Source organism: Sarcophilus harrisii, chromosome 1 (genome assembly GCF_902635505.1).
Source record: "Sarcophilus harrisii chromosome 1, mSarHar1.11, whole genome shotgun sequence".
Taxonomy (NCBI): Eukaryota; Metazoa; Chordata; class Mammalia; order Dasyuromorphia; family Dasyuridae; genus Sarcophilus; species Sarcophilus harrisii.
In genome coordinates, this window is record NC_045426.1 from 639,491,471 (window position 1) to 639,516,268 (window position 24,798).

The 24,798-nt window shown below is 34.5% G+C and overlaps 1 protein-coding gene across 2 annotated transcripts in view; it reads right to left on the reverse strand.

The window, feature by feature from the left end:
* The window catches only part of TOP1MT (DNA topoisomerase I mitochondrial), a 79,365-nt gene extending 54,991 nt beyond the window's left edge, over positions 1 to 24,374 (reverse strand). Inside the window, exons 1-7 of one of the 2 annotated variants that reach the window (XM_012542004.2) lie at positions 24,266 to 24,374; positions 22,559 to 22,666; positions 21,029 to 21,128; positions 20,022 to 20,095; positions 18,917 to 19,031; positions 15,287 to 15,342; positions 8,362 to 8,431 (exon numbers count right to left, since the gene is read on the reverse strand). In XM_012542004.2, coding sequence (XP_012397458.1) covers positions 8,362 to 8,431; positions 15,287 to 15,342; positions 18,917 to 19,031; positions 20,022 to 20,095; positions 21,029 to 21,128; positions 22,559 to 22,623 — 480 coding nt within the window. In that variant the 5' untranslated portion in view covers positions 22,624 to 22,666; positions 24,266 to 24,374. Of the gene's footprint in view, positions 1 to 8,361; positions 8,432 to 15,286; positions 15,343 to 18,916; positions 19,032 to 20,021; positions 20,096 to 21,028; positions 21,129 to 22,558; positions 22,667 to 24,260 lie in introns of both variants that reach the window. The other variant, XM_012542005.3, reaches the window with a different exon arrangement.
* Positions 24,375 to 24,798: the final 424 nt, after the last annotated feature.

The window sequence follows — 24,798 nt, forward strand, 5'->3', positions numbered from 1 at the left end:
ATTGTTACAACCCCCCTCCCCAAAAGATCAATGAAACTTTTTATCCATATACCTATTTCTTCAGTTCATCAAAATGTTATAGAGGACAATCTATAAACATATAAAAAATTTCCTTGATTAAAGCAAGAGAAAGAAACATGTCTATGACTAAGTGGTTTGCTACAGCAGTCATTTTTGCAGCTGTACAAATGATTAAATCAAGCCCACTGGGTCTACTGTCTATTGATTATAAGAAAGCATTTCATTTGGTAAAAATAATTAATAATAAAATGTAAATAGCACTTTTATATTTTCAAAGAATTTTATATGTATTATTTCATCTGATTTTCCTAACAATCCTATAATACAGACACATTACCCCTATTTTTATTTATTTTTATTTTTAATACATATTGCTTTAGTTATCATGTTGGGTATCCCTATTTTTACATGGAAGGAAAGCAAGACAGAGAGTTTAAGGGATTCGTTTGGTCATACAGCTTAGTTGATATCTGAGAAAGCATCCAAATACAGGTTTTACAGATTCCAAATCCACTGTTATAACCCCATGAGACAGAACACAGAGAGATATATACTTGTCAAAGGTCTTTGCCACTGTCATAGGGAAGATAGCCAGAATACAGTTCAAATGGAATTAAGATGGTTTGGATCTCCAAATTTTCTTGTTTGTAGGTCACACTATATCAATCCCTGGAATACTGCACAGCCTTCTAAATGATATCCACAATCATTCAAAAGAGTTTGGCTTAAGTATCCACACAGAAAAAAACAATTATGATGTGAAATTGGATGAACAGTTCATTGTAACAAACCTTCACTAAATGAAATCTGCACAGATGCTATGGACAGGAAGTCAACTCATCTAGAGCTAAATAAAAAGGAGAGCTCAGGATGAAATGAATGTGGGAAATTATGCAGTGCTATTAATGTCTCCAAGTTTCTCTCAAATTAAAATCCACTTTTTTATACTATGTTGTATTCCACACTCTGTTCCCATGGTTCTCTCTGTGGGTATAGATGGCTTTCTTTGTCACTGCACAAGTGGAACTGGTTTGAATCATCTCACTGTTGAAGAGAGCCATATCCATCAGAACTGATCTTCTTATAGTCTTCTTGTTGCTATTCCTTAAGCAATAATATATGATAAAGACTACAATCTCTAAAACTATCAAGACAAGTCACCAAATCTTTATTAAGTGTTGACACCATGCCAGGCACTGTGCTAAGTGCTTGGATATCAAGAAAGACCAAAATAGTGTTGCTTGTTGTCATGGAGCTCGCAATCTAATGGGGGGGACAACAAACAACTATGTACAAAACAACATATGCAGGATAAGCTTGCAGGTAATTTCAGAGAAAAAGCACTAAAATTAGGGAACGACTATTTGTAGAAAGTAGGATTTTAATTGAGATTTGAAGGAATCTTGGGAAGCTAGGACAGAAATTTCAGGCATGGAGACAGCCCCTGAAAATGCCCAGAGTCAGGAGATGAAATGTATAGTTCAAGGAATAACAAAGAAGTTCATGTCAGTGCATTGTAGAATCTGTGAAGGGATTACTGTCCAGTCATCTCAGTTGTATCCAACTCTTCATGACCTCATTTTGAGGTTTTCTGGGAATAGATACTAAAGTATCTTTTTTCCATTTCCAGCTCATTTTACACATAGGAAAGCTGGTACAAATAGGATCAAGTTGACGTACCCAAGATCACACAACTAACAAGTGTCTGAGGTTGGATTTAAACCCCAAAAGACGAGTCTTTCTAACTCCAACACTAGCATTCTATCCATTGAAATATGAGAAGGAAAGGGGAGAAAGGTCTAAAAGACTGGAAAGAAGGAGGTGGCCAGATTATGAAGAGTTTTAAATGCCAAAAGATTTTATATAATGTTCCTGGAGGTAACAAAATAAAATTATAGGTTCCTACAGACAAAAGAGAAATGCAAGAAAGACAAGTAGATTTCACCATATTAACAATAAAAAACACAATGCTTTTTGTTTGTACCACACATAATGTTTGTACCAAAAAGCTCAATACAGACAATTCAAGAGTTCTGATAAAGGCTTCCTTTCTAAAATGTATAAAGAATTGACTCAAATTTATAAGAATTCAATATATTCTCTAATTGATAAATGGCCAAAGGATATGAACAATTTTCAGATGACCAAATGATTACATCTGTCGTCATAGTGGTGCTCTAAATCACTATTAATTAGAGCAATGCAAATTAAGACAACTCTGAGGTACCACTATCCTCCTCTCAGATTGGCTAAATGACAGGAAAAGATAATGAGTAACGAGGGGATGTGGGAAAACTGGGACACTAATAAATTGTTGGTGGAATTGTGAAATGATCCAATCATTCTGGAAAGCAATGAGGGGGAAGGAAAAAAGTTAGAATACAAGGTTTTGCAAGGATGAATGTTGAAAATTATCCATACATATGTTTTGAAAATAAAAAACTAATAAATACATACACACACACACATACATATATAAAGAAACTATTAAAAAAACACAATTAAAAACCACTCATAAAATATACCACTGAAATGGGATATGATCAGAAAACAGACTATTTCTCCCAAATAAACTACCTACTCCAATATCTTAAAAGATAAACTCATGATAGTATGAAACACACACAGAAGGAATACCTATATTCATCCCCACTTTTTTTATCCTCATTTTAAAAATTAATTAATTGCAATTAATTGCCATGCTTAATAAAGCTTAATTAATTGCCAATGCTTAATAAATTAAATTCCATAAGATCTTTCAAATACATTTTTACTCACTCAGGATCATCTCTTACAACAACTATCACAACAACCAAACTTACTTGATTCTTTCAGTCTAGCTACTCTTTCATCTTCCACATGGCTGCTTACCATTAGGTTCTCCCTGTCTCAGACTATACTGTATTTAAGAACTGTTTCTATTTTTATTCTCTTCACATTACATTTAATTATATTGTCTTCATATTTATTCTGTATATATTTACATATGTAGTTGAGTCTCCCCATTATAATGCAAGCATCTTTCAAATGGAGATTATTTTATTCAATGTTTTTATGTCCCCTAGCACAATCTTACATAGCAAACGATATTTTTGATTGAGATGAACTCAAAACTATTAGGGGTAGAATTCATGATCTCAAACAAGATACTAATAAAAATAAACATGATTAAAGGAGATAAATAGAAAAACTGCATTATATTTAAAGATACCATAGATAACATATTAATACACACATATTTACACACATACACCAAATGACAGAATTTTAAGTACTTAGAGGAAAAAGTTGATAGATTTACAGGGAAAAATAGAAAATAAAACTATAATAATTGAGAATTTACATCCATCTCTTTCAGACCTAGAAACATTTAACAAAAAGGAGAAGAAAGAAGATAAGGATCTAAATAGAACTTTATAAAAGTTAGAAATACTTGCTCCTTTGTGATTATTGAATTTAAGTATAAGGAAAAATACATAATTCTTAGCTATGTGCAGCAACTTTATCAAAAATGGGCATGTATTAGAGCAAAAAAAAAAAAAAAAAAAACCTTCCAAGAAAGAGAAGCAAAAGTCAAAAAAAAAAAAAAAAAAATGTACTGACCACAATGCAATAGAATTATATTCAATAAAGGACCTTTAAAAGAAAGGAATAACTGGAAGTTAATTCTAAATAATTGGTAGATTAAAGAACAGATCAAAGAAACAATAGATAATTTCATCAAGAAAAATGACAGCAATGAAATAATATACCCAAACGTTTGGGATGCACCCAGATTAATATTAAAGGGAAATTTTTTAAATCTAAAAAGGTTTCTTAATAAAAGAATGGATCAATGAAAATGGGCATTTAACTAAAAAACAAACAAAAAAGCAACAACAAAAACCTCAACTATCACCAAAACAGAACTCAAAATTAAAGACAACATCGATGAAACTGAGAAGAAATCTACCACTTAATTTCTAAATAAAACTAGTGATCTGGTTTTTTTTCTGTAACAGCTAATCTGATTTCTGAAAAAGAAAAATGAAAATAAATTCCCAGCCTCAAAAGCAAAAAAAAAAATTCAAACAAATAAAATTTTCTGAAACTATTTTGCCCAAATTCATTTTGCCAACAAAATTAATAACTTTTATTTAATAAATGCTCATAAAAAACCTAATTTAACAAAATGAGAAAAAGAATTTAAATAATTAAATTTCAGACTAAAAAAGTGCAAATAAAAAAATAAATTCCCTCTTCCAGAACCGAATGATTTCACAAATAAATTCCAAGAAAAAAAAATTAATTTGAATTGTATAAACTACAAAAACAGAAAAGAGATCCTGCCAATTTTTTTCAGTGATACAAATAATTGTAATAACCTAACTTGGGGGATAGAAATCAGAGAAAAAAAACAACTCTCCAGTATCCTGAATATATACTGACACAAAAGTTTTAATTCAAATATTAGCACAGATAAAAACAACTACTATACATATGACTAGGTCTAGATTTATACCAGGAATTCATATAAGGAAAACTATAAAATTAGATAATTTTTAAAAACAATTTCAAAAACCAGAAGATCATAGTAGATGCAGGAAAATTTTTGGAGGAAATGCAATGTCTATATTTTGCTTAAAAGTATATGGGAGGGGGAGGGGAAAGGACAAGGGAAGCTAAGTGGAGCAGTGGATAGAGCACCAGCCCTGAAGGTAAGAGGACCCAAGTTCAAAATTGGTCTCAGACACTTAACACTTCCTAGCTGTGTGACCCTGGGCAAGTCACTTAACCCCAATTGCCTCAGCTTTAAAAAAAAAAAAAAAAAAAGAAAGAAAAAAAAAAAAGGAGGGGCAGCTAGGTGGTACAGTAGATAGAGCACCAGCCCTGAAGTCAGGAGGACCCAAGTTCAAATATGGTTTAATCCATTTAATCCTTCTTAGTTGTGCAATGATGGACAAGTCACTTAACCCCAATTATATATATATATATATAAAATGAAGAACTTTTAGAAGCCTTTTCAGTAAGAAATACGAAAAGAATGTCCATTATAACCACTATTATATGCTATGTATTAGAAATGAAAAATGAGAAATAAGAAAAAAAGAAATAAAGATAAGCAAAGAAGCAATAAAATTGTCAAACTTTGTAGACTACATAGAGAACCTAAAGAATTAATGAAAACTTAATAGAAATAATAATTTTAGCAATTAGCACGATATTAAAACCTACACAAATTATTTGCTTTTTACATTTTATCAACAAAACTTAACAAGATGAGAGGCAAAGAAACATTTCACTTAAAACAACTATATTTGGTAATCTGCTTATCAAGACTGACACAGAAACGAAACAAATATAACCACAAAATACTCCACAAAAACAGAGATCCACCTTAATAACTGAATACTAATTATTCATAGCTAAACAATACAACTAACTTCATTTATTTATTCAGAACCAAATTAATTTAATTACCAAAGGATTAAAGGTAGGAAAAATAATAATTCATCTGAAGTAATAAAAAGATCTAGAATCTCAAGGGAAATAATGAAAAGAAATGAGAAAGATAGTGGACCAAGTAGGTATCAAACATAATACTAAAACCAGTTATCATCACATCATTACTTGGTACTAGTTAAAAAATGGAAAAGTTGATCAGTGTAACAGATTAGGTATACAAGATATAGAATAAACAAAGTAACAGTAACTGACAAACAACAAGATCCCAACTACTAGGGAAAGGATTCAATAAAACTGTTAGGAAAACTGCAAAGCAGTATGACACAAATTAGGTTTAGACCAACATCTTATACCACAAGAAACTCAAATGGATACTGGGAAGAAAAGGCAATACTATAGTCAAATCAGAATAGCAGGGGTGATAAAGCTTTCCAAACTATCACTATGAGAAGACTCATTTACCAAAAACAGATAAATCACATGTTAAAAAAAAAAAAAAAAAGACAGTTTTGTTTACATAACAAAAAGTTTCTGCACAAACAAAATCAATGCTGATAAACTTAGAAGAGAAACAAGTTAATGCAGGAAAAAAAATCTTTACAGTAAATTTCTCTGGTAAAGATTTGCTATCCAAATGATATAGAGAATTCATTTAAATATATATAAACAATGACTATTGCCTAAAAGACAAACGGTCAAAGGACAAGAAAAAGTAGATCTCAAAAGAAGATGCATATTATTAATAATTTAAGAAATAACATTCCGGGGGGGGGGGGGGCAGCTAGATGACATAGTGCTTAGAACACTGGCTCTAGAGTCAGGAAAGACCTGAATTTAAATCTGATCTCAGATTTTTTTTTTTTTTGCTGAGGGTTTAAGTAACTTGCCCAGGGTCACACAGCTAGGTACACTTCCTAGCTGTGTCTGAGGCCAGATTTGAACTTGGTTCCTACTGACTTTAGGGCTAATGCTCTATCCACTGCGCCACCTAACTGCCCCAATGAACATTTTTACTAGTTTTATGATCTTGGACAATTAACCCCAATCATCTCACAAAAACAAAACAAAAAGAAACAATATTCCAATTCATTAATAACCAAAATGCAAATGAATACAACTCTGAGGTTCCACTACATACCTATCAGATAGGCAAAAGATAAAAAAAAAAGGAAAAATTACAATTGGTGTAGGGTTTATGGGAGAAAAGGCACATTAATAGGCTTGTTGGTAGATTTGTGACATATTTTAGCCATTGTAGAGGCCAAAGATCACTAAATTAAATGTATTCTTTGACTCAGTGAGAGTACTACCTGGCTTATACCCCCTAAAAAAATCAAAGGACAAAGATACATGTTACAAAAATATTTAAAACAACATATTTTGCTCTAGCAAGGAACTGAAAAAATAAAGGGGTTTTAATCAATTGAGGAATGATAGAAAAAAAGATATATGAAAGTAATAGAATATTATTGTGACATAAGAAATTATTAAAGTGATAGATCCAGAGAATACTGGAAGACTTGTATGGACTGATGCACTGATTGTTAAACAAGCAGAACTAAAAGAACAATTTATACAATGTCTATACCAGGGGTCCTCAAACAATGATCCACAGGCCAGATTCAGCAGCTAAGGACGTTTATCCCCCTCACCCAGGGCTATGAAGTTTTTTTATTTAAAGGCCCACAAAACAAAGTTTTTGTTTTTACTATAGTATGGCCCACCAATAGTCTGAGGGACAGTGAACTAGCCCCTTATTTAAAGTTTGAGGACCCCTGGCCTACACTATTGTAAAAGAAAAAAGCAATTTTAAAAGATTTTAAAATAGAAATAAATGCAATGACTAATCACATCTTCTGAGAATCAATGATTAAATAAGCTATTTGCTTCCTAAAAGAGAGGTTATGGATATGAAATACAGAATGATACACATTTTCACACATAGAAAAATGTACAAATCTGTTCTGCTTTAATAAGCTTATTTAACACAAAGGACCCAAAGGAGGGTGTTTTTTTTTTAAATTGGAAGAAATTGGAGGAAGGAGACAGGAATGAGTGATACTGTTCTTTAAGGACAGAAATAATATTCTATGAAGTATAGAAGAAAAAATTATGTTAAAAATGCTAACAAAGAGGAGAATGACAGCTCCAAATCTGGAACCACAGGCAGCTTGTCAATATCAGTTGTCCAGGAAACTATTAAAGTTCTCACTTTCAGAAAATAATGAGTAAAGAGGGAATACTGCAACAACCAGACCTATGTGATAGTCATATTTCTGCCTTAACAAAATGACTTTCTATCTTTGATTAACGTACGGAGTTTTAGAAAAGAAGTGTAACAGGGTTTGAAGAATATTTGTCTATCCTCTTAAGTTTTCAGTGAAAATGAAGTGTTTTTAAATGCAATGTAAAAACAAAGAAGAAAACGGCTATCAATGAACAAAGAAAAATCTGACCTTATTGAAAACTGAAGGATAGAAGAATGTCACACAGAGAAATGAAAGAAGGATCACTGACTATTTGAAGCCTAAGTAACAGATGAGACTATTTCAGAACAGGAATGAACCAACTCCATTGAAGATGAAGTAGTTGCACATGCTCCAGGAATGATATGTATCCAAAGGTGTCCTTAGGTGAGTAATTTGGCAGTAATGTAGGAAGTTCCTGGCTTCTCTGATTACTTTCAATTCTATGAGCTTGTGAATCGAAGATTTTAAGCTATTAAAAGATATTAAAGCTTAAAATTCCATTAAAGCTTTTGGCTACCCTATCTAAACCATTTCCCAAAAATATATTACTAAACAAATAACAAGTTATATTATCTTCTAAGAATTAAAGTTATGTCTGATAGATTGTAAGTTGTAAAAAAAAAATCTATAATTTAAAAATACTTACTTTGTCACCTTTTTTCTTCGACAGCTTCTCGTTATTTCCAGGCTTCACCTCCAGAGTTATCTGTTCTGACCTAGAATACAAATTTTATAAATTTCTATTTAACTCTACCCACAGGAATACACTGAATTTTATTGACAGGCAAAACTGGCTACCACATAAAAAAGGGAGGGGGGAGAATAAGGGGAACAAAGATATAAAAACTCAGAAAAGGGTTCCCTCCTTACCTATGTGTAGAGAAGAGCTATATTTACTTACCAAAAGCCTCTTTTATCAACTAAATGCCAGGTGCCTGATAGTGGAGTAAGAGGAAGAAGTCCTAAAGGAAGTACTTGCTCAGATAGCATCAGGAGATATTCTCACCTTTCTATCCTGAACGATTAGATAGGAGGAAAGATTCAACACTGGGAGTGAAGAGAAAAGCTAGTTGTTGCCCTGTAAATAACCAGCTTGTGAAGCTCTGCCCCTTAATCTCAAGCACAAGGTTGAAAAGATCACATTAAGAGAATTAGTCTTCCTAAAGAAGACAAATCAGAAGATTCAAGAAAATCCAAAGTGAAAAAGGAAGACTGAAAGAATGCCAAAATTGTATGAGAGCAGCAATCCTCTTCCAACCCCAACCCACAGCATCCCAACAAACTATGAACTTCTACTCAAAGGATTCCAAGGATAACTCACTATATGTGGACAGAAATAAGAGACATATATAAAGGGATATAAAACTCTGCATATTCTTTGACCCAGCAAACCACTAGGTTTGCATTATGAAGAGAACAAAAAAAGGAAAAGGACCTGTATGTACAAAAATATTTATAGTAACTTTTTTGTGATGCAAAAAACTGGAAATCAAGGAAATGCCCATCAAGTGGGGAATGGCTGACCAAGATATGGTTTATGATTGTGATGGAATACTACTGTATAAGAGAAGATAAATACAGTGCTTTCAGAAAAACCTGTTAAGACTTACATGAGCTAATGAAGTAAGTGACAATCATTTTCAGCAAAATAATGATCCAAGACAATTCTGAAGAATATATGATGAAAAATGCTTTCCACCTCTATTGAAAGAACAGGAGTCTGACTGAAGATAGAAGCATACTTTTTTTTTTAACTTTGATTCTTGAAGGATTTTGGTTTATGTTCTCTTTTGCAACATGGCTAATATAAAAATGTTTTGCAGGACTGAAATCCAAATAACATATCAAATTGCTTGTCTTAAGGAAGGAGAGGGAAAAAGAAGGAAAGAATATGAAACCCCAACATTTTTAAAATGGTAAAAAACATTGGTGTATCTGTAATTGAAAAATGAATGTCAAAAATGTTTTTAAAAAGAAAAGTATTTGGTTAGAATGGACTAAAGAAAGGATAATAGTTTAGATATCTCTACTCGAGTCTATTCCTCATTCAGCAGTCACTCATTTTCCTAAAATGGGTCAACTGTGTCAATCTTCCCCCACTCAATAAATTCCAAAGAGATCACATAAAAGAGGGGAAAGAATCCACATGTTGAAAATTTGCAGCAACTTTTTTTTGTTGTGTCAAGGAATTGGAAATTGAATGGATGCCCATCAATTGGGAAATGGCTGAATAAACTATGCCATATGATTATAACAATGTAATTGTTCTACAAGACATGATGAACAAGCTGATTTCAGTAAAGCCTACAAAGACTTATATGAATTGATGCTGAGTGAAGTGAGCAGAACTAGGAGAACATTGTACACAGTATTAGCAAGAGTATGTGGTTATCAACTATGATAGATTTAGCTCTTTTCAGCAATACAGTGAACCAACATAATTCCAATAGATTTGGAATGAAAAATGCTATCTGTATCGAGAGAAATATGGATATTGAATGCACATCGAAGAATACTATTTTCACCTTTTTTTTGGTTTGTTTTTTCTTTCTCATGGTTTTTTGTTGTTGTTGTTCTGATTTTTCTTTCACAACATAACTCCTATGAAAATATTTACAATGATTGTACTTGTATAACCTATATCAGATTGTTTGATGTCTTAGGGAGAAAAAAATCGAACTCAAAATCTTAACAAAATGAATGCTAAAAACTATCTTACATGTAATTGGGGAAATAAGACACTACTGAGAAAAAAAAAAAAGAATGAAGCCAATTTTTCCTTGATGTCAATACTTATTCAATAAACCTTTACTAAACTCCTACTATATGCCAAACACTATAAATGAAAGGATGCAAGAAAGAAAAAAGGTAGCCCATGTTCTCAAGGAGTTCACATCTGAAAGAGGAGTCAACAGTTATGTACAAACTACATACAGGATAACTTGGAAATAATCAAGAGTAAGGGAAATTAAATTATGGAGATTAGAGAAAGGCTTCCTAAAGAAGGTGAGGTTTTAGTTGGATCTAGAAAGAAGCTAAGAGACAGAGATGAGGAAAGAGAATTCCAAGTATTGGGCCCAGCCACAGAAAATCTTGAGATGGAGTGTAATATTCAAGGAATGGCAAGGAGACCAGTGTTACTGGATCTAAAAACATATAAGGGATGTAAGACAACTGGAAAGAGGGAGGGTGGAAGACTAAGAAGGACTTTGAATGCTAAAGGATTTATATTTGATCCTACAGGTAACAGGGAACCACCAGGACTTACTAAAAAGAAGTCACATAGTCAGGTCTACTCTTTTGACGTAAGGAAAAACTTCCTAACAGTGAGAACTATACAAAAGTGGGACAGGTTACCTCAGAGGATAATGAGTTCTATCTCATTGGAAGTCTTAAAACAAAAACAATTAACAATTTTGTCAAAGAGAGGATCCATGATAGATATAGGTTGGACTATATGGTTTTTAAGATTCTATGATACAAATATTTTCATGTTAAAACAGGGAAGATGGCTCTAAAAAACTTGAGAATCATAGAAAATTATCCTTACTCTGCTTATAAAATGAAACTGATGAGAAAAATAAGAGTACCCCAAGAAGGGAAAAAATCCTCTTGACTCATTCCAAACTTGCAGAAAATAATGGAGAGACTCTGAATGAAGGGTTTCTGTTAAAGAAACCCTCCTATAACAAAGAGTAACTTACTTTGTTCAGTGAATTATACTAAACAGTTTCTATCATCATTATTCAACTGGAACTGCTTCTCCAAAACTATAAACAATTTCTTAATTGTCAAATCTAATGGCCTTTTATCAATTAATGATTAAGAAAACATATATGTAAAACACTGGGGTACTAATAGAAAAACAAAGCAGTCTGTCTTCTCTAGGAGTTGCCATTCTAACTTCGGGTCTCTGAATTTGATGTTATTTTAAAAGTAATTTATTGACTAAGATTTCAATTTTCCCACTAATCTTCCATATTCCATTTTATACATTTATAAATTTATAAATCTTCATCAAACTGCCCAGGGGTCTATGAGACAAAAAAGATTAAGAATGCCTGTGACGGGGAAGATGGCACACATAGGAGGTTTCTATTACAAGTCAGATGGAAAAAACATCTAATAGTTTTTAGCTAGCAACAAAGATATTAATGCCTGTAAAGTCCCCAATAAAACTACATCTATTTCAGATGTTGGGTCATTTGGCAGCCTAAGTATCTTCTTTCGTGATCTTTTGCAACTGGCACTAAGGTACTAAGGAAACTGGGGCTGCCTCAAACTGCAGATAGTGGCTATCACATCTTCACAAGGTCTGCATCCCTGTACAGTGATTGCAGGGCCCAGGCTAGAAGCTAGCAAGGCCAGAGGTCTGGAGAGAGTATGTACAGCTATTCCCAGATCTGTGGGCTCACAGTCCTGGGCTGTCTCCCCCAGGTTCTGAGAGAAGGTGGGAGAGGCAAGGCAGTGGCAATGATTTGATCTGGCCGATCTTGTTGCCTTCCATCTCTCTTTCTCTAGAGCTCTGTTGGCTTACCTGACCAGTCAATGCCAAGTTGTCAGCAATGATACTGGTGGTGGCAGTCTGGTAGGTCTCTTTTTTCACCAAGGTTATTTCCTTCTCAACTGGCTAGAGAGACTAGGCTTATAGCAGACCTGGTGATCTGAGAGGAGATGCTCTATCTCAATCTTTCTCCTTATTTGAGCTTTCTGGAGTATAAGATACCTTTTATTTCTAATTTTTTTTTTAAACTGAGTATCCTCATCTTTCCATTGGTATTACCAATTGGTAAATATTGGTTAATTGTTATTCCTTCTGAATTTTGTTTTCTTCTCAGTAAAACAGGGATTCTGTGCACTACCTATCTTACAAAATTATTTTGTTGTTATGAAGAAAATCGTTACAAATCTTAAAGTGCTGCAAATACATAGGCTATGGTAGTGACTAATGGCATAAAGATGCTCATCAAATTTAATCCTAGTTAGTTCTCTATAAGATTAATTTTTAAATTTTTGATAAAGATGCACTGGCTCCAGCAGACAAGTTTTATAACCCACCAGAAGGGCAGTGTCCAATGCGAGCAACTCCACTATCTTTAGATAATCGCCAGGTGATGTGGAGAAATCCAGAAAGTGGTGAATGGAAGGGACCAGATAGGTTAACTGCTTAGTTCCAAGAGCTCTTGCTGCTAATCTTTTGCCTTCGTCAGCTTCGGCTTCTCTTCTTCCAAAGGTCTCCAGCCAGCACCAAGGTGAAAGTTGGAATAAATCTGTCTTACCTCCAAGAGAGGGGTTCTGGCTCTCAATCTCCCAGAGTGCCTCTGTGTCTGTCCCAGAGTGCCCTTTGACCCTGGGAGCTTCTTGCTTATATGCGCTCTCTAAAGGTGTGAACACAAGCATTGTTTCTATCAGTTCCACTTAGTACCTTGTTTCAATTTCTGGCCCATAACATCTCCTTGTAAGATCAGATCAATCAAAGTGAACCATGCTAAATTAGATAATTATTGTATCTATTAATTCTAATGACTTAACAGCTTGTAAGGATTCTAACAACAAAGCATGCCTGAGGCACCAGAAAAATTACATCATTCATTCTACCTGTAATTCATAGTTCTCTATGGCACTTTAAAGTTCAAGAAGTACCTTCTCATAAATTCAACAAGAAAAAGATGCAGATCAGGGATTCATGCTAAAAAAAAAATTTTTTTTTAAATGACTTTAACTTTGGAGAATGGATCCTGATGGAAATTAAAAAGAAAAAGATAATGAAAAGATGATCCAGCTCTGAGGTAAAAAAGAAGAGAGCTATAAAATGAAAGCACATTGTTTCAGTTATAAACCATTGGTAGCATTGGGAAAAAGATGCTAAAACAGGAAAAAGCAACTGGGGGGAAAATTTTTGCAGCAAGTTCTCTGAAGCAGCAAATTTTTATAAGTCTGGCATTTAAAGACCCTTAGGGAGATAATCTGAATACATAAAAAACAATAGAAGAACTGCAATATGTTTAATTTATATTGGATTATGTGCTGTCTAGGGGAGAGAGGTGGGGGGAAAGAAGGGAGAAAAATTTACAACACAAGGTTTTGCAAGGGTCAATGATGAAAACTATATTTGTACATATTTTTAAAAATGTTTTAAAACTTATTTTAAAACAAAACCAAAAAAAATCTATAAAAACAAGAGCCATTCCCCAAAAGATAAATAGTCAAAATATCTGGATAATGCTCAAAGGACAAAATTCAAGCTATCAAAAATTATATGAAAAAGTGTTCTAAATTACTATTACTAACAGGCAAATTAAAACCACTCTGAGGTTCTACCTCAAAAGCATCAGATTAGCAAAGATGAAAAAAAGAAAAATGGCAATTATTGGAAAGAATATAGAAGGAAGACAACCACACTGATCAGTTTTGGTGGAGTTGCAAATTAGTTCAGCCATTCTAGAAAACAATTTGAAACTAAACTCAAAAAGTTACTAAATAGTATATATCCTGTTAGCCAGAAATATCATTACTATACTTATCCCCCCCCTAAAAAAGAGATCAAAGACAAAGGACAATAATCTGTATATACAAAAATATTTTATACCAGTACTTTTTGATGTAGCAAAGAATTTTAAAATATTATAACAAAGAACTAGATTAGAGTCCATTAATTAGGGTTGCCTAAACAAATCACAGTAAATGACTGTAATGGAATATTTTTTAAGCCCTAGGAAATTATGCCAGGTAATTTAAGAGAATCCTGGACAGATGTATGAACTGTATGCAGGGAGAGAATAATTTATACAATGAATAGAAAATACTGTCAAGGAAAACAACTTTGAAAGATTTAAGGACCAAACACAATACTAGAAGAACGATATTGAATTTTGTTGCCCTCCACCCCTACTGACAGAAATGCAAATGGACAAGAAGTACAGAATAAAACACAGATTTTCAGACACAGTCAATTTGTGGTAATCATAGAGAGAGCTACGGAAGCAAGAACCTGAAAGAGGTGGGAAAGAATGGGTTCAGTGGTGCTATTGGGGGATCAGACTTTAAATAGAGAGTTGGGATTTTTTTTCTTCTCTTGCTAGAGGAGAGAGAAAAGGAAAAAAAAAACAACAAAGTACTGAGAAGTGAAAGAGGGGAACAAAAGTGGCATATATCAGATCATTTCAATCATTTTGATGAAGTACATTATGCTCCCAAATAGGGACATAAGGAGTGAAGTGAAAGGAGAGAAGAAAAGTGAGGCAGAAAGCTGATAAAAATTACTCTATACTGAAACACATACTGTTTATGCTCAATCCTACCCCCACAGAGAATAAACTATATAGCCTCTCACTATGATAAACACTTGATGACTAATGAAGCAGAGAAGATTTTTTTTTTTTTTACAGTATCCTCTTGCTGTTCTCTTAGCCTTGTGTGTTCAAATATTCTTTTCCTATGAAAACCCAGGACTAGTTTAAAGGGATTTAGCCACATTTTTACAAAATGAGGCCTGGGGTCCAAAACGAGTTAAAATGAAAAATATAATTATAATTCATCACTTAATGCTGAAGAATGCTCAAATATCTCACCTCAAAGGGAATGTTTGTTCCATCGGTGTAGTTTTGAATATTACAGATTCATTATCCTGAAAGAAAATGGTATTAATGTCATTAATATCTATTATTATTATCATTACATATTCTTATCCAATTAATTAAATCTTTTGATTTTATAGCCTTTCACACTACTGAAAGGGCTATGACAGGCAAATTCTATTTTGTTACATTTGCTTCAAGTCTCACACAAAAACTGCTGCATTCTCTCTAAAATCTTGCCTCAAAAATAAAGCAATAACATGTCTGATACTGTACTTAAAACCAAGTATCCTATAATGACTAAAATATGAAAAAGCTATTGAGTAGGATTATTATAGCTGTCAAGAACACCAAGTGGGAATACTAATATATTCATTCTAAACAATTACAGTCCTGACTATGATAGTTTCTTGGTTAAATACTATTAATACTATATATTAGACCATTCTGTCTATACCAGTGCCATCCTTGATATTCATTGTTTGTTAAGCTGAACTTAACTAAAAGAAAATATACTAGGAAATCCACCAACGTCAAATAAGTCATGTGGAGGGCTATAGCTTCTACCCAAGGTTCTCCTACAAGGTTTGGAGACTCAGGCAAAGAACAGTTAGTAGGATGGGCATTTCTAGAAGCAATGATCTTATAAATAAGGGGAAATTCCAATATTCTAAATACACAGATTAAGTCATCATATGAAGACTAATGATAGTCTAACTTTTGCTTTGGCTTAGTCTAAAGTTTAAGGCTAAATAAAACTAGTCAATTGAATTACTCATTTTCTCCATGGTCCTGATTCTAGACTACTAGCAAATAAATATGTATATTTGAACTGACACATAAAATAAAAAGCAGAAACATTTACTACATTTATTATTCAATCCAAAACATGAATTGCTAACTCAGCTTTCTTATTTCTACACCATTCTATGTATCTTTAATGTACATGAGTACTATGCAGAGCAATTTTAAGTAATTATTTAATGTTTATACTTTTGAGTTGCAAATTCAAGCTCCCAGTGAATTCAAAGTTCCTGAAACCAGTGCTATTCTTGGTCTATGCAATTATCTTTTAATTCTACACCTTCCTTATGACAAATAATCATCCAGTCCTTTCTATAAACCTTAAAATGAGTTTTTTCCCCTCCAGTTTCTCATCCCAAAATGAAGCCCTTGTGACTCCTTAGTTTTGTATATTTAATCTTACTATCATGCTGTATATTTTAAATTACACCTAAAGTGAATAAAGTAGATTGGCAACTGAAAAAAAAAAAATAACACACTCACTGTTCCTGTTATCTCTCACTTCATACATAACCAGCACACAACTTTTTTTTAGTCATCTATGTTGATGTTTTTAATGCAGGTTTTCTCATGCTGCAGGCTCCTCACACTCACTGTGCAAATTTTCATTGCTTCTTGGGAATTTTGTTTCTTGTGAAATCCTGGTGTTCCATGAATCGATGGCATTTATACTCAGCAAGTATATATGGTTATTTTTTAAATAAAATTTGAGCTTCTGCAGCAGTAAGCAACCTACAATTGCTGAAAACACACTTTCCCAAGAATGATCTAGAGCAATTGCCTCCTCTTATTCAAATTTGGAGCCAATTCACCATCTACTTGTACAAGATACCTATAAATTGATACATGTGCTCAATAGGTTATCCATACAGCTTCAGGTCATAAGTTTAGCCAAATTAGACACCTATTTTATCCTTCACTTCATCTTTTCAGCATGCATTATATCATAAACCAATCTCTTTTCTATAACTATGATTCTCAATGAGTAGCTCCTATAATTCAGTACAATCAGCATAATGTTATATGCAACCAAGACTATTTGGAGAAACATTAACAGGGAATCCCTTGTCTACTTATTTGACTTTGTACAGCTCATCTTCCAAGACAATGATGAACACCCCAATAAGCAAGTTTTATACCTCAACAGATGTTGATACAAAGGTATACAATTACATTGATCACAGAGAATCATATAATTTTAACAGATGCATGGAAATTACCTCATCCAAAACAATCTTTGAGGCTTTTTCATTTTTCTCTATTAAATGCTTTTTCATTCATTAAAAAGATACCAGGAACTTGTGATCTTAGTTGATCTTAGTCAACTCTGTAACTCAAAAAATATAATTTATTATAGAAAATTGTCTATGAAAGACTTCTCTTCTTCATCAGAATCTTAAATCATCAATTTATACATTCTTAAAGATTTCAGGAGCAGTTAGGTGGAGCAGTGGATAGAGTACCAGGCCTGAAGTAAGGAAGATCTGAGTTCAAATCTAGTCTCAGACACTTAACACTTCCTAGCTGTGTGACCCTGAGCAAGTCACTTAACCCCAATTGCCTCAGCAAAAAATAAATAAATGAAAATTTATGAAACTATTTCATAGTGAAAATAGGCAAAAGAGTTAGCATCTAGATTAATTTACTAAATAACAGTACATCTTTTTTATTTCTTAAGATTCTTCTCTCTTTTTGGATATCTTATTCAATGGACAATGAAAAACCTGCATGTCACAATCTAAATCACATTCATTTTTTATCCCTATATGTAAAACATTTTGGCACTTCCAATAACCCTACTAGAGTGAACTTGAAAAGCAGTTCAAGGATATTATACACACTTGACAGAACTTTGCCTGGGATTAAAATGAACAAGAAAAAAAAAATTCTATTATTGAATCCTATGCCAGCTTCATTTTCATAGATTTGATAGGGCAAGGAATACCTCTCCCCCTTCCACAGTAGATTCTGGTACTTGACCAGATACATACACAACAATCATCGTGCAAACAGTTAACCTGTTTACATAGGAAAGAGTTGAATTACAGTTCATAACAATATGTTTTGTAAATGAAATAATAGTCAAAATAACAATGAACAGGGAACTTTTTGAGTAAAATACAAATAGATTTATTTTTTACACAAATTAGGCAGAAACAGAAAGAAACATCCAACATTAGAAGGATGAGCTAAAATTAAAAAAAAAAAAAAGCAGTTGTGTACTCTTGCCATTAGAAAGCAGAAGAGTCAAAGTCATGCCATGACTACATAAATCATAATTTAGCAGAGGTGTAAAAGCTGCTTGTAGTCTTTAACCTTGACTCACTCAGACACATGCACTTGAGAAAGGAAGACTGCTAGGAAAGAGAAGTATTCTAGATTATGGTGGATTGAATTTATTGCACCACTCTTTATCCAAGCAAAAGAAGTGAAGAAAAATGTACTGTAAATCTCTATCCTTCATGCACAAACCTTCAAGACTTAAAAGATTTGTACCTGAAAACTTACAAAGACCACCTCCTTACTCTCTAGCCCTATGGTAATTTGATAACTAAAAGGTTTTCTATGGGATCATCCAACCCACCTTGCTTATACAGAACAAATTTGAAGAATGCTATGTTCAATACTTTCTCCTTTCTGGGGACAAAGAAGTAACTGATAACTCATTTCCAGACCAGTCCAACCTCTCTAGCCTAAAAGAAATATTTTTAAAGTATTCATATATGGCAATAAAAATTTTCTGGCTGAAGATCTTTTAATATCTTAGAAAAAAATTGACAATAAGAGCTATGTGGTTGGTCCAAGTAATTGGAGACTTACCTTCCTGACAGGGACCTTGCCAACCACAAAAGAAGGGGTCTGCCAAAATCCCTCATTTGCAATGTCTTGACCAGTACTCTTTTCTTCAAGTACTTCTTTCTGGTTCAGAGAATTTCTGAGCAAAACAAAACAGAATAGAAAGTATGGGGTAATCCTGAAAAGATGCTGGTATCTAAACAGAAAGACCAAGAAGCAAGGGAAGCTCTTGTTAGTGGGAAGGATGAGCTCACAGCAAAGTCAACGAAGGAACTCCATGATATGGCCCACTTTAAGATTCTCAATTTCAAAGATTGGGAGAATTAGAGTAATTATATAAATACAATGTTGTCTTCAACTATTTACTTTTCTTTACCCCCACATCTACATACTTAACTGCCAAAACTTACTGGTCCTTCCTCCACATGTCTCACATTTGTCACCCTCCTCTTTTCACACAGCTAATTCAGGCATTTATCATCTCTGGATCAAATAATTTCAATAGTATTCTAACTGGTCTTCCTGACTTAAGTCACTCACACTCCAATACAACCTCCATGTAGGGATCAAACTCTTCTCAATAAATGCTAGTGGCTCCCTATTGACCTAGAATCAAATAGTTTACATTTATCATATCATTTTAAAATATCTACCTTTCATAAAAGTTATATAAGTAATTATTAACATGGTAGTACATGTCCATAAATACACACATATTAAGGATGCAGGCTCAAAAAATTTTTAATGATGCAGACATATGATTTTAAAAAGTTCAATGATTACTAGTCTGTGGAAAGTGCTTTTAACTAGAAGGAATTTGGATTTTAGTTCTATTTTTCTGATATCATCAGGCAGTCCTGAAGAGCTAATATATTTCACTGATCCAGTTTCAAAAACCAGACATTCTGCTTAAAAATTAATTATATGAGCTCAGGATTAGGAATAAGAAAAAAGTGAAATTAATATCTTCTCTAAAAATGACAGGAAAGATAGAAGAGAAAGACCCATGCTCCTTTGTGAGAACGTAAAAGAGTTAAAATATATAGTTAAATATAATATTCTAAGCTTTGTATTTATTTGGTTTTTAAAAAAAGGAATACTGTTTATAACAAAATAAAAGAAAAATTACCTAGTAATGGCATGTTCTTGTATTGGCTTCTCTCTGGACCTAGAGTATTTCTTTCCTTCTTTCAACAAGTATTGCTATAATTTACAAGATTATAAAAAAGAAAATGATTTTATTTACTACAGCTTCTTACAATATTTTACAATCTGAATCACAATAAACAACTATGCTAATGCTCTAAGACTTAAAAGAATCCTATAATTAAGAGTTCAAGCACCTCAGAATTACAGAATGTTAACAATGGTCAGAAATGTTTATCTAGTTCAATTCCACAGATGAAGTAACAAGTCTAGAACAATGTTCTAGACTTTTTTACATATACCCAAGGGCAGAAATAGGACTACAATAATGTCTCAACTCCTAGTCCAGAGCTCACTTTGCTAACCTATATCTTTAACCTCAATGAAAACAGCTCACATTCTATAGTACTTTAAATTTTACAAAAGCTTTCTTCGTAAAAGCCCTGCTAAGTACAAGTGATAACATTCCCATTTTTACAGATAAAGAAACTGAAGCTCAGAGTGGTTTTTATCTCACCTGGGGTTATATAACTAGGAGGATTTCAAAGCTGTGATTTGAACCCTAATCTCCTGATTCCAAGTTCACTGCTCTTTCTTATTAGAATGACTATTTATAGGAAAGTAATTTGTTACTTAAATAAAAAAAAAAATCTAACTAGGCAATAGTGTGTAATAGGAGGCAGCTTCAAACAACTAACTAAAAATAAGTTCCTTCTAGTTTAAGTATTAAAATCACCTAAATGCAATCTTAAAAATTTTAATTCATTTTATAAAGAACACAAAATTCCCTGTAGGAAGAGAAGCTAATTTCCAAATTCCAAATTATATTTGTTTTTAAAATAAATATGAAAATCTAGCAAAATACAAATATACATCTACGGGAGGACTGATGGGCAAAAAATATCATAATATTAGGAATAATGCAATACCTAGAAATTGTGAACCTTCAAGTTAAAATGAAATGTTACTATAAAATTAAAAGATTCATACCTGGTCCTCTCCCCATAGTTCCTGATTCTCTGTGTTAGGCTCCTTCATTCTTGGTTTTTTTGGGTTCTCTAGCTCCATCTCCTGAGGATTCCCTCTTTTTCTATAAAGAAAAATTAAATGTGATCTGAAAGGAAGAAACTGCAGATACAATGCTAAAATGGTTCCCTTGGCTGGAAGCCACACACACATACTTACGGGGAAAGGGATAATTATTTTTTCCTATTTTGTTCTCACTTAATTACTATGATTAATATTAGATTCTAGAAATTACCATGCACTGATACATATAACAGAAAGTCTATAAAGTTTCCTAACTTTTAAATCTATTGTTATATATAACAAGGATGAAATCAATTATATCAATGACTACAATCATCTTAAATATCTTAAACTGATCATGTGTAAAACTTAAACCAAAATTTCTCTCCTCCCCCAAACCATCCCCTCTTCCTAATTTCATTACAGTTGAGGGTGTCATCACTCTCCCAGTCATCTAGGATCAAAATTTCCTTTCTCTCTCACCCATCTTCAATCTGTTATCAAGTTTTTAACCTTCATATAGCTCTCTTACATGCCTCATGCCCTTCTCCGACACGGCTACCATCTTAGTGCAGGCCTACATCACCTGGACTATAGCAAAAGTCTGCTAGTCTACCAAAAGTCTCTTTTCACATACCTTCTATTTGGCTGTCAAAGTGATTTTCCTAAAATTCATGTCAACCATACCTCCCACTCACTCCCTACCTCAACAGACTCCAATGGCTTCCCATTACCTCTAGGATCAAATACAAAATCCTATGTGGCATTCAAAGTCCCTTTATAATCTGTCACCCCGACCTTTCCACCTTACTTATGTCCACTCACTCTGTAAACCAATGACAATGCCCTCCTTGCTGTTCCTTAAGCAAGACACTCCATCTCCCAACTCTGAACGTTTTCACTGGCTGTCTCCCGTGACTGGAATTCCCTCCCTCCTAGCTTTCAATCTCAAATAAAATTCCACTGTCTAGAAGCAGTCTTTTTAAACTCACTTAATGCAAGTGCGTTCATTCTAATGTTTATCTACAATTTATTAACATGTGTATGTGTATAAAAATTTGTTTGTCACAACTATCTTTTGGCCCTTCTTCGCCTATCCCCAGCATCTATTCATTCATTTACTTATTCATTCTCCCATTTGAGCTTTACAACAATCCTGTTAGGTAAGTACTACGGATATCATTATCCCTATTTTATAAATAAGGAAACTAAAGCTCAGAAATTGAAAAGACATATTTATGGTTAAAGAGTATGTTTCAGAGCCAGGATTCTTCCTTACTCCAAGTCTAGCACTTACTCTAACATCTAAATCACATAATCATTTCCTAAAGACAAAAATTGTCATTTCTTTCATTTTTTTTTATCCCCAACACCCAGTTCAACATCTTTCATAGTAGATATCCTTCACATTTACTGAAATGTAATAAAAACCAAAACAATTTACATAACTAGGCTGTTTGCTTAAAAAAAAAATACACCAAAAACTAATACCTTATGCAAAAATCCTTGTGATTTACTGAAGCCTCTTTCAAATCGGGGTTTTTATAGTCTTCCATGATTTTTACAACTTGTTTCTTCTTTACCCTTAATTATTCACAACTGTAAAAAATTGATTATATGATATGAAATTATATTCTTATATGAAATTCAACTCATGACTAGCTCAAACTGTTTCAAAGTTCATTCCTTGTAAAAACACAGTGCAGCTCATGTTGTCTAAATGGAGTAGCTAATTTGACAAGACATTAAGAATCCATCAACAGAAAACCTACCAAGATAACAGGAAAGGAATTAACCTTAACTATCTCCCTAAATTACTAATGGCCTAATGCTCCATTCCTCCTGAATTTTTGGTCCTGATAATTTGTTAATTTCATTTTTACCTCATTCCCATTACCATATAATTACTGTTTCTTTAAAAAAAAAAAAAAAAAAAAGGACTAGTTTCAAGAACAAATCACTAAGTATTCTCCAAAGATTTATAGGTTGGCACCACCAGATGATTCACTACTGTGAGTAAGTGAATTTTATTTCAGATGTAGACTCTAGAAAAAAAAATCCATTTGCTAGAGCTCCTTTAATGAAATACTTGTCTTAACTTCAGCTGAGAGGAGAATAAAGGTTTTCAGTGATGAAGCCATGGCTCTATCAATACTAGATAAAAGTGAGAGAATATCCCAAACAAACTTTTAGTCTAGGGAAGCAAGGGAGAGGTCACTAATAGCATGTTTTCAAGGAAGTGGCCAGAAAAACTGGAGTCAGGGAAAAGCAAAAGGTCAGAGAGTCCCTTTTAAGGCAGGTATTGTGGATTGGCACTAAGTGGGGAAAGGCCCAAAACGACATAATTTCCGAGTATTCCATGAAAAAGGAAGCAAAAACAACTGATGCAGCACCACAGAGAAATTTGATGGCTGAACCAGAGGTTTAAAGAGTCAATAAATAAATTGGGAGAGAAAAAGGCTGAGTTAGGGCAACAACAACAACAACAACAACAACAACAGAAAAGAAAAAAAAAAAAAAAAAGAAGTTCAAGCCTAAAAGCAAATCTTTGGGGGAAAAAATGGGAGCAGAAAAAAAGACATTCTGAAGCAATGAGATGATCAGTTAGCTGCAAAGGCCAGACCGTCAGAAAAAGATGAACAAGTGAGAGAATAGGAAAGGGGAGCTGAAGCAGAAGGTGGGTGAGAGGTGCGGGGGAAGGGAGAGGCGAGAGAGGGAAAACAAAGCGGGATATTATAGGGAGGATGGGACAACAGGGAGCTGGGAAGGGAGAGAATCAAGGGAAGGAGGTAGGCACGGAGAAAGGGAAAGAGGACGGGAGAAGAGAAAGAAGGGAAGAGCAAGGGGGAAACACGTGGGGGAGACGGGGGGAGGGGAGAAGCGCATGAAGAAAGAAGGGCCATTAGAGGGGGATACAGGTGAGAAGGTGGGTGAGTTAGGAGGCTACAAGACAAAGTTCAGAGGCGGGAGAACGGGGAGGGAAAGGGCGGACCAGAAGCGGCAGAGCTAAGGAGGAGAGCACGGAGGAACGGGAGAGAGAAGGGCATGGTAAGACACCATGCAAAAAGGGGCCAGGCCCGGTCCGGAAGGGAGGCCGGGGGCTCCGGCGAGGGAGCGGAGCGTCAGGGCCGCACACGTCACGCTCTCCCTCTCCCTCCCGCCTCTTCCCCTGCAGGCTGGCGAGGAGCTGTACCTCACCCGGTCCGCCGCGGCCCAGGTCTGAAGTGAGGAAAGCGGCGTCCTGGGTCACTCACAACCTACGACTGAAAGGACGACAATGGCGACGACAACGATCCCGCCTCGTCCCTTCGGAAAGCGGTCCGCCAGGCGTCCGCGGGACTGCCCGCTGAGCATGCGCCTGGAGCTGCTTCCGGCCGGGCCGGGCCTTCCGGAAAGCCACGTGCACGGCCACGTGGTCCCTTTGTAGGCCCCGGGGCGGGCTGCCCGAGGGGCGATGGGGGTGGGGCTGGGAGAGGGAGTATTGGCGGTGTCGGGCTCTCCGGGAGAGTCCTGGGCGAGCTGCCGGGCAGGGGTCTGCAGGGTGTCTCTGCTGCTGGGCTTGGGGGCAGGGAGCTTGGATTTAAAGTCTGCCTCTGCGCCTCCCTGGCTGCGCCCACCGGCCGCGTCAGCTTCTTCGTCCGTGAAACGGGGGATGGGGTGGGAAAGGATTCGCCGGTCCCTTCCTGCGCTAAATCTCTGCCCATATTTGGCCTGGAGAAGGAAAGAATAAC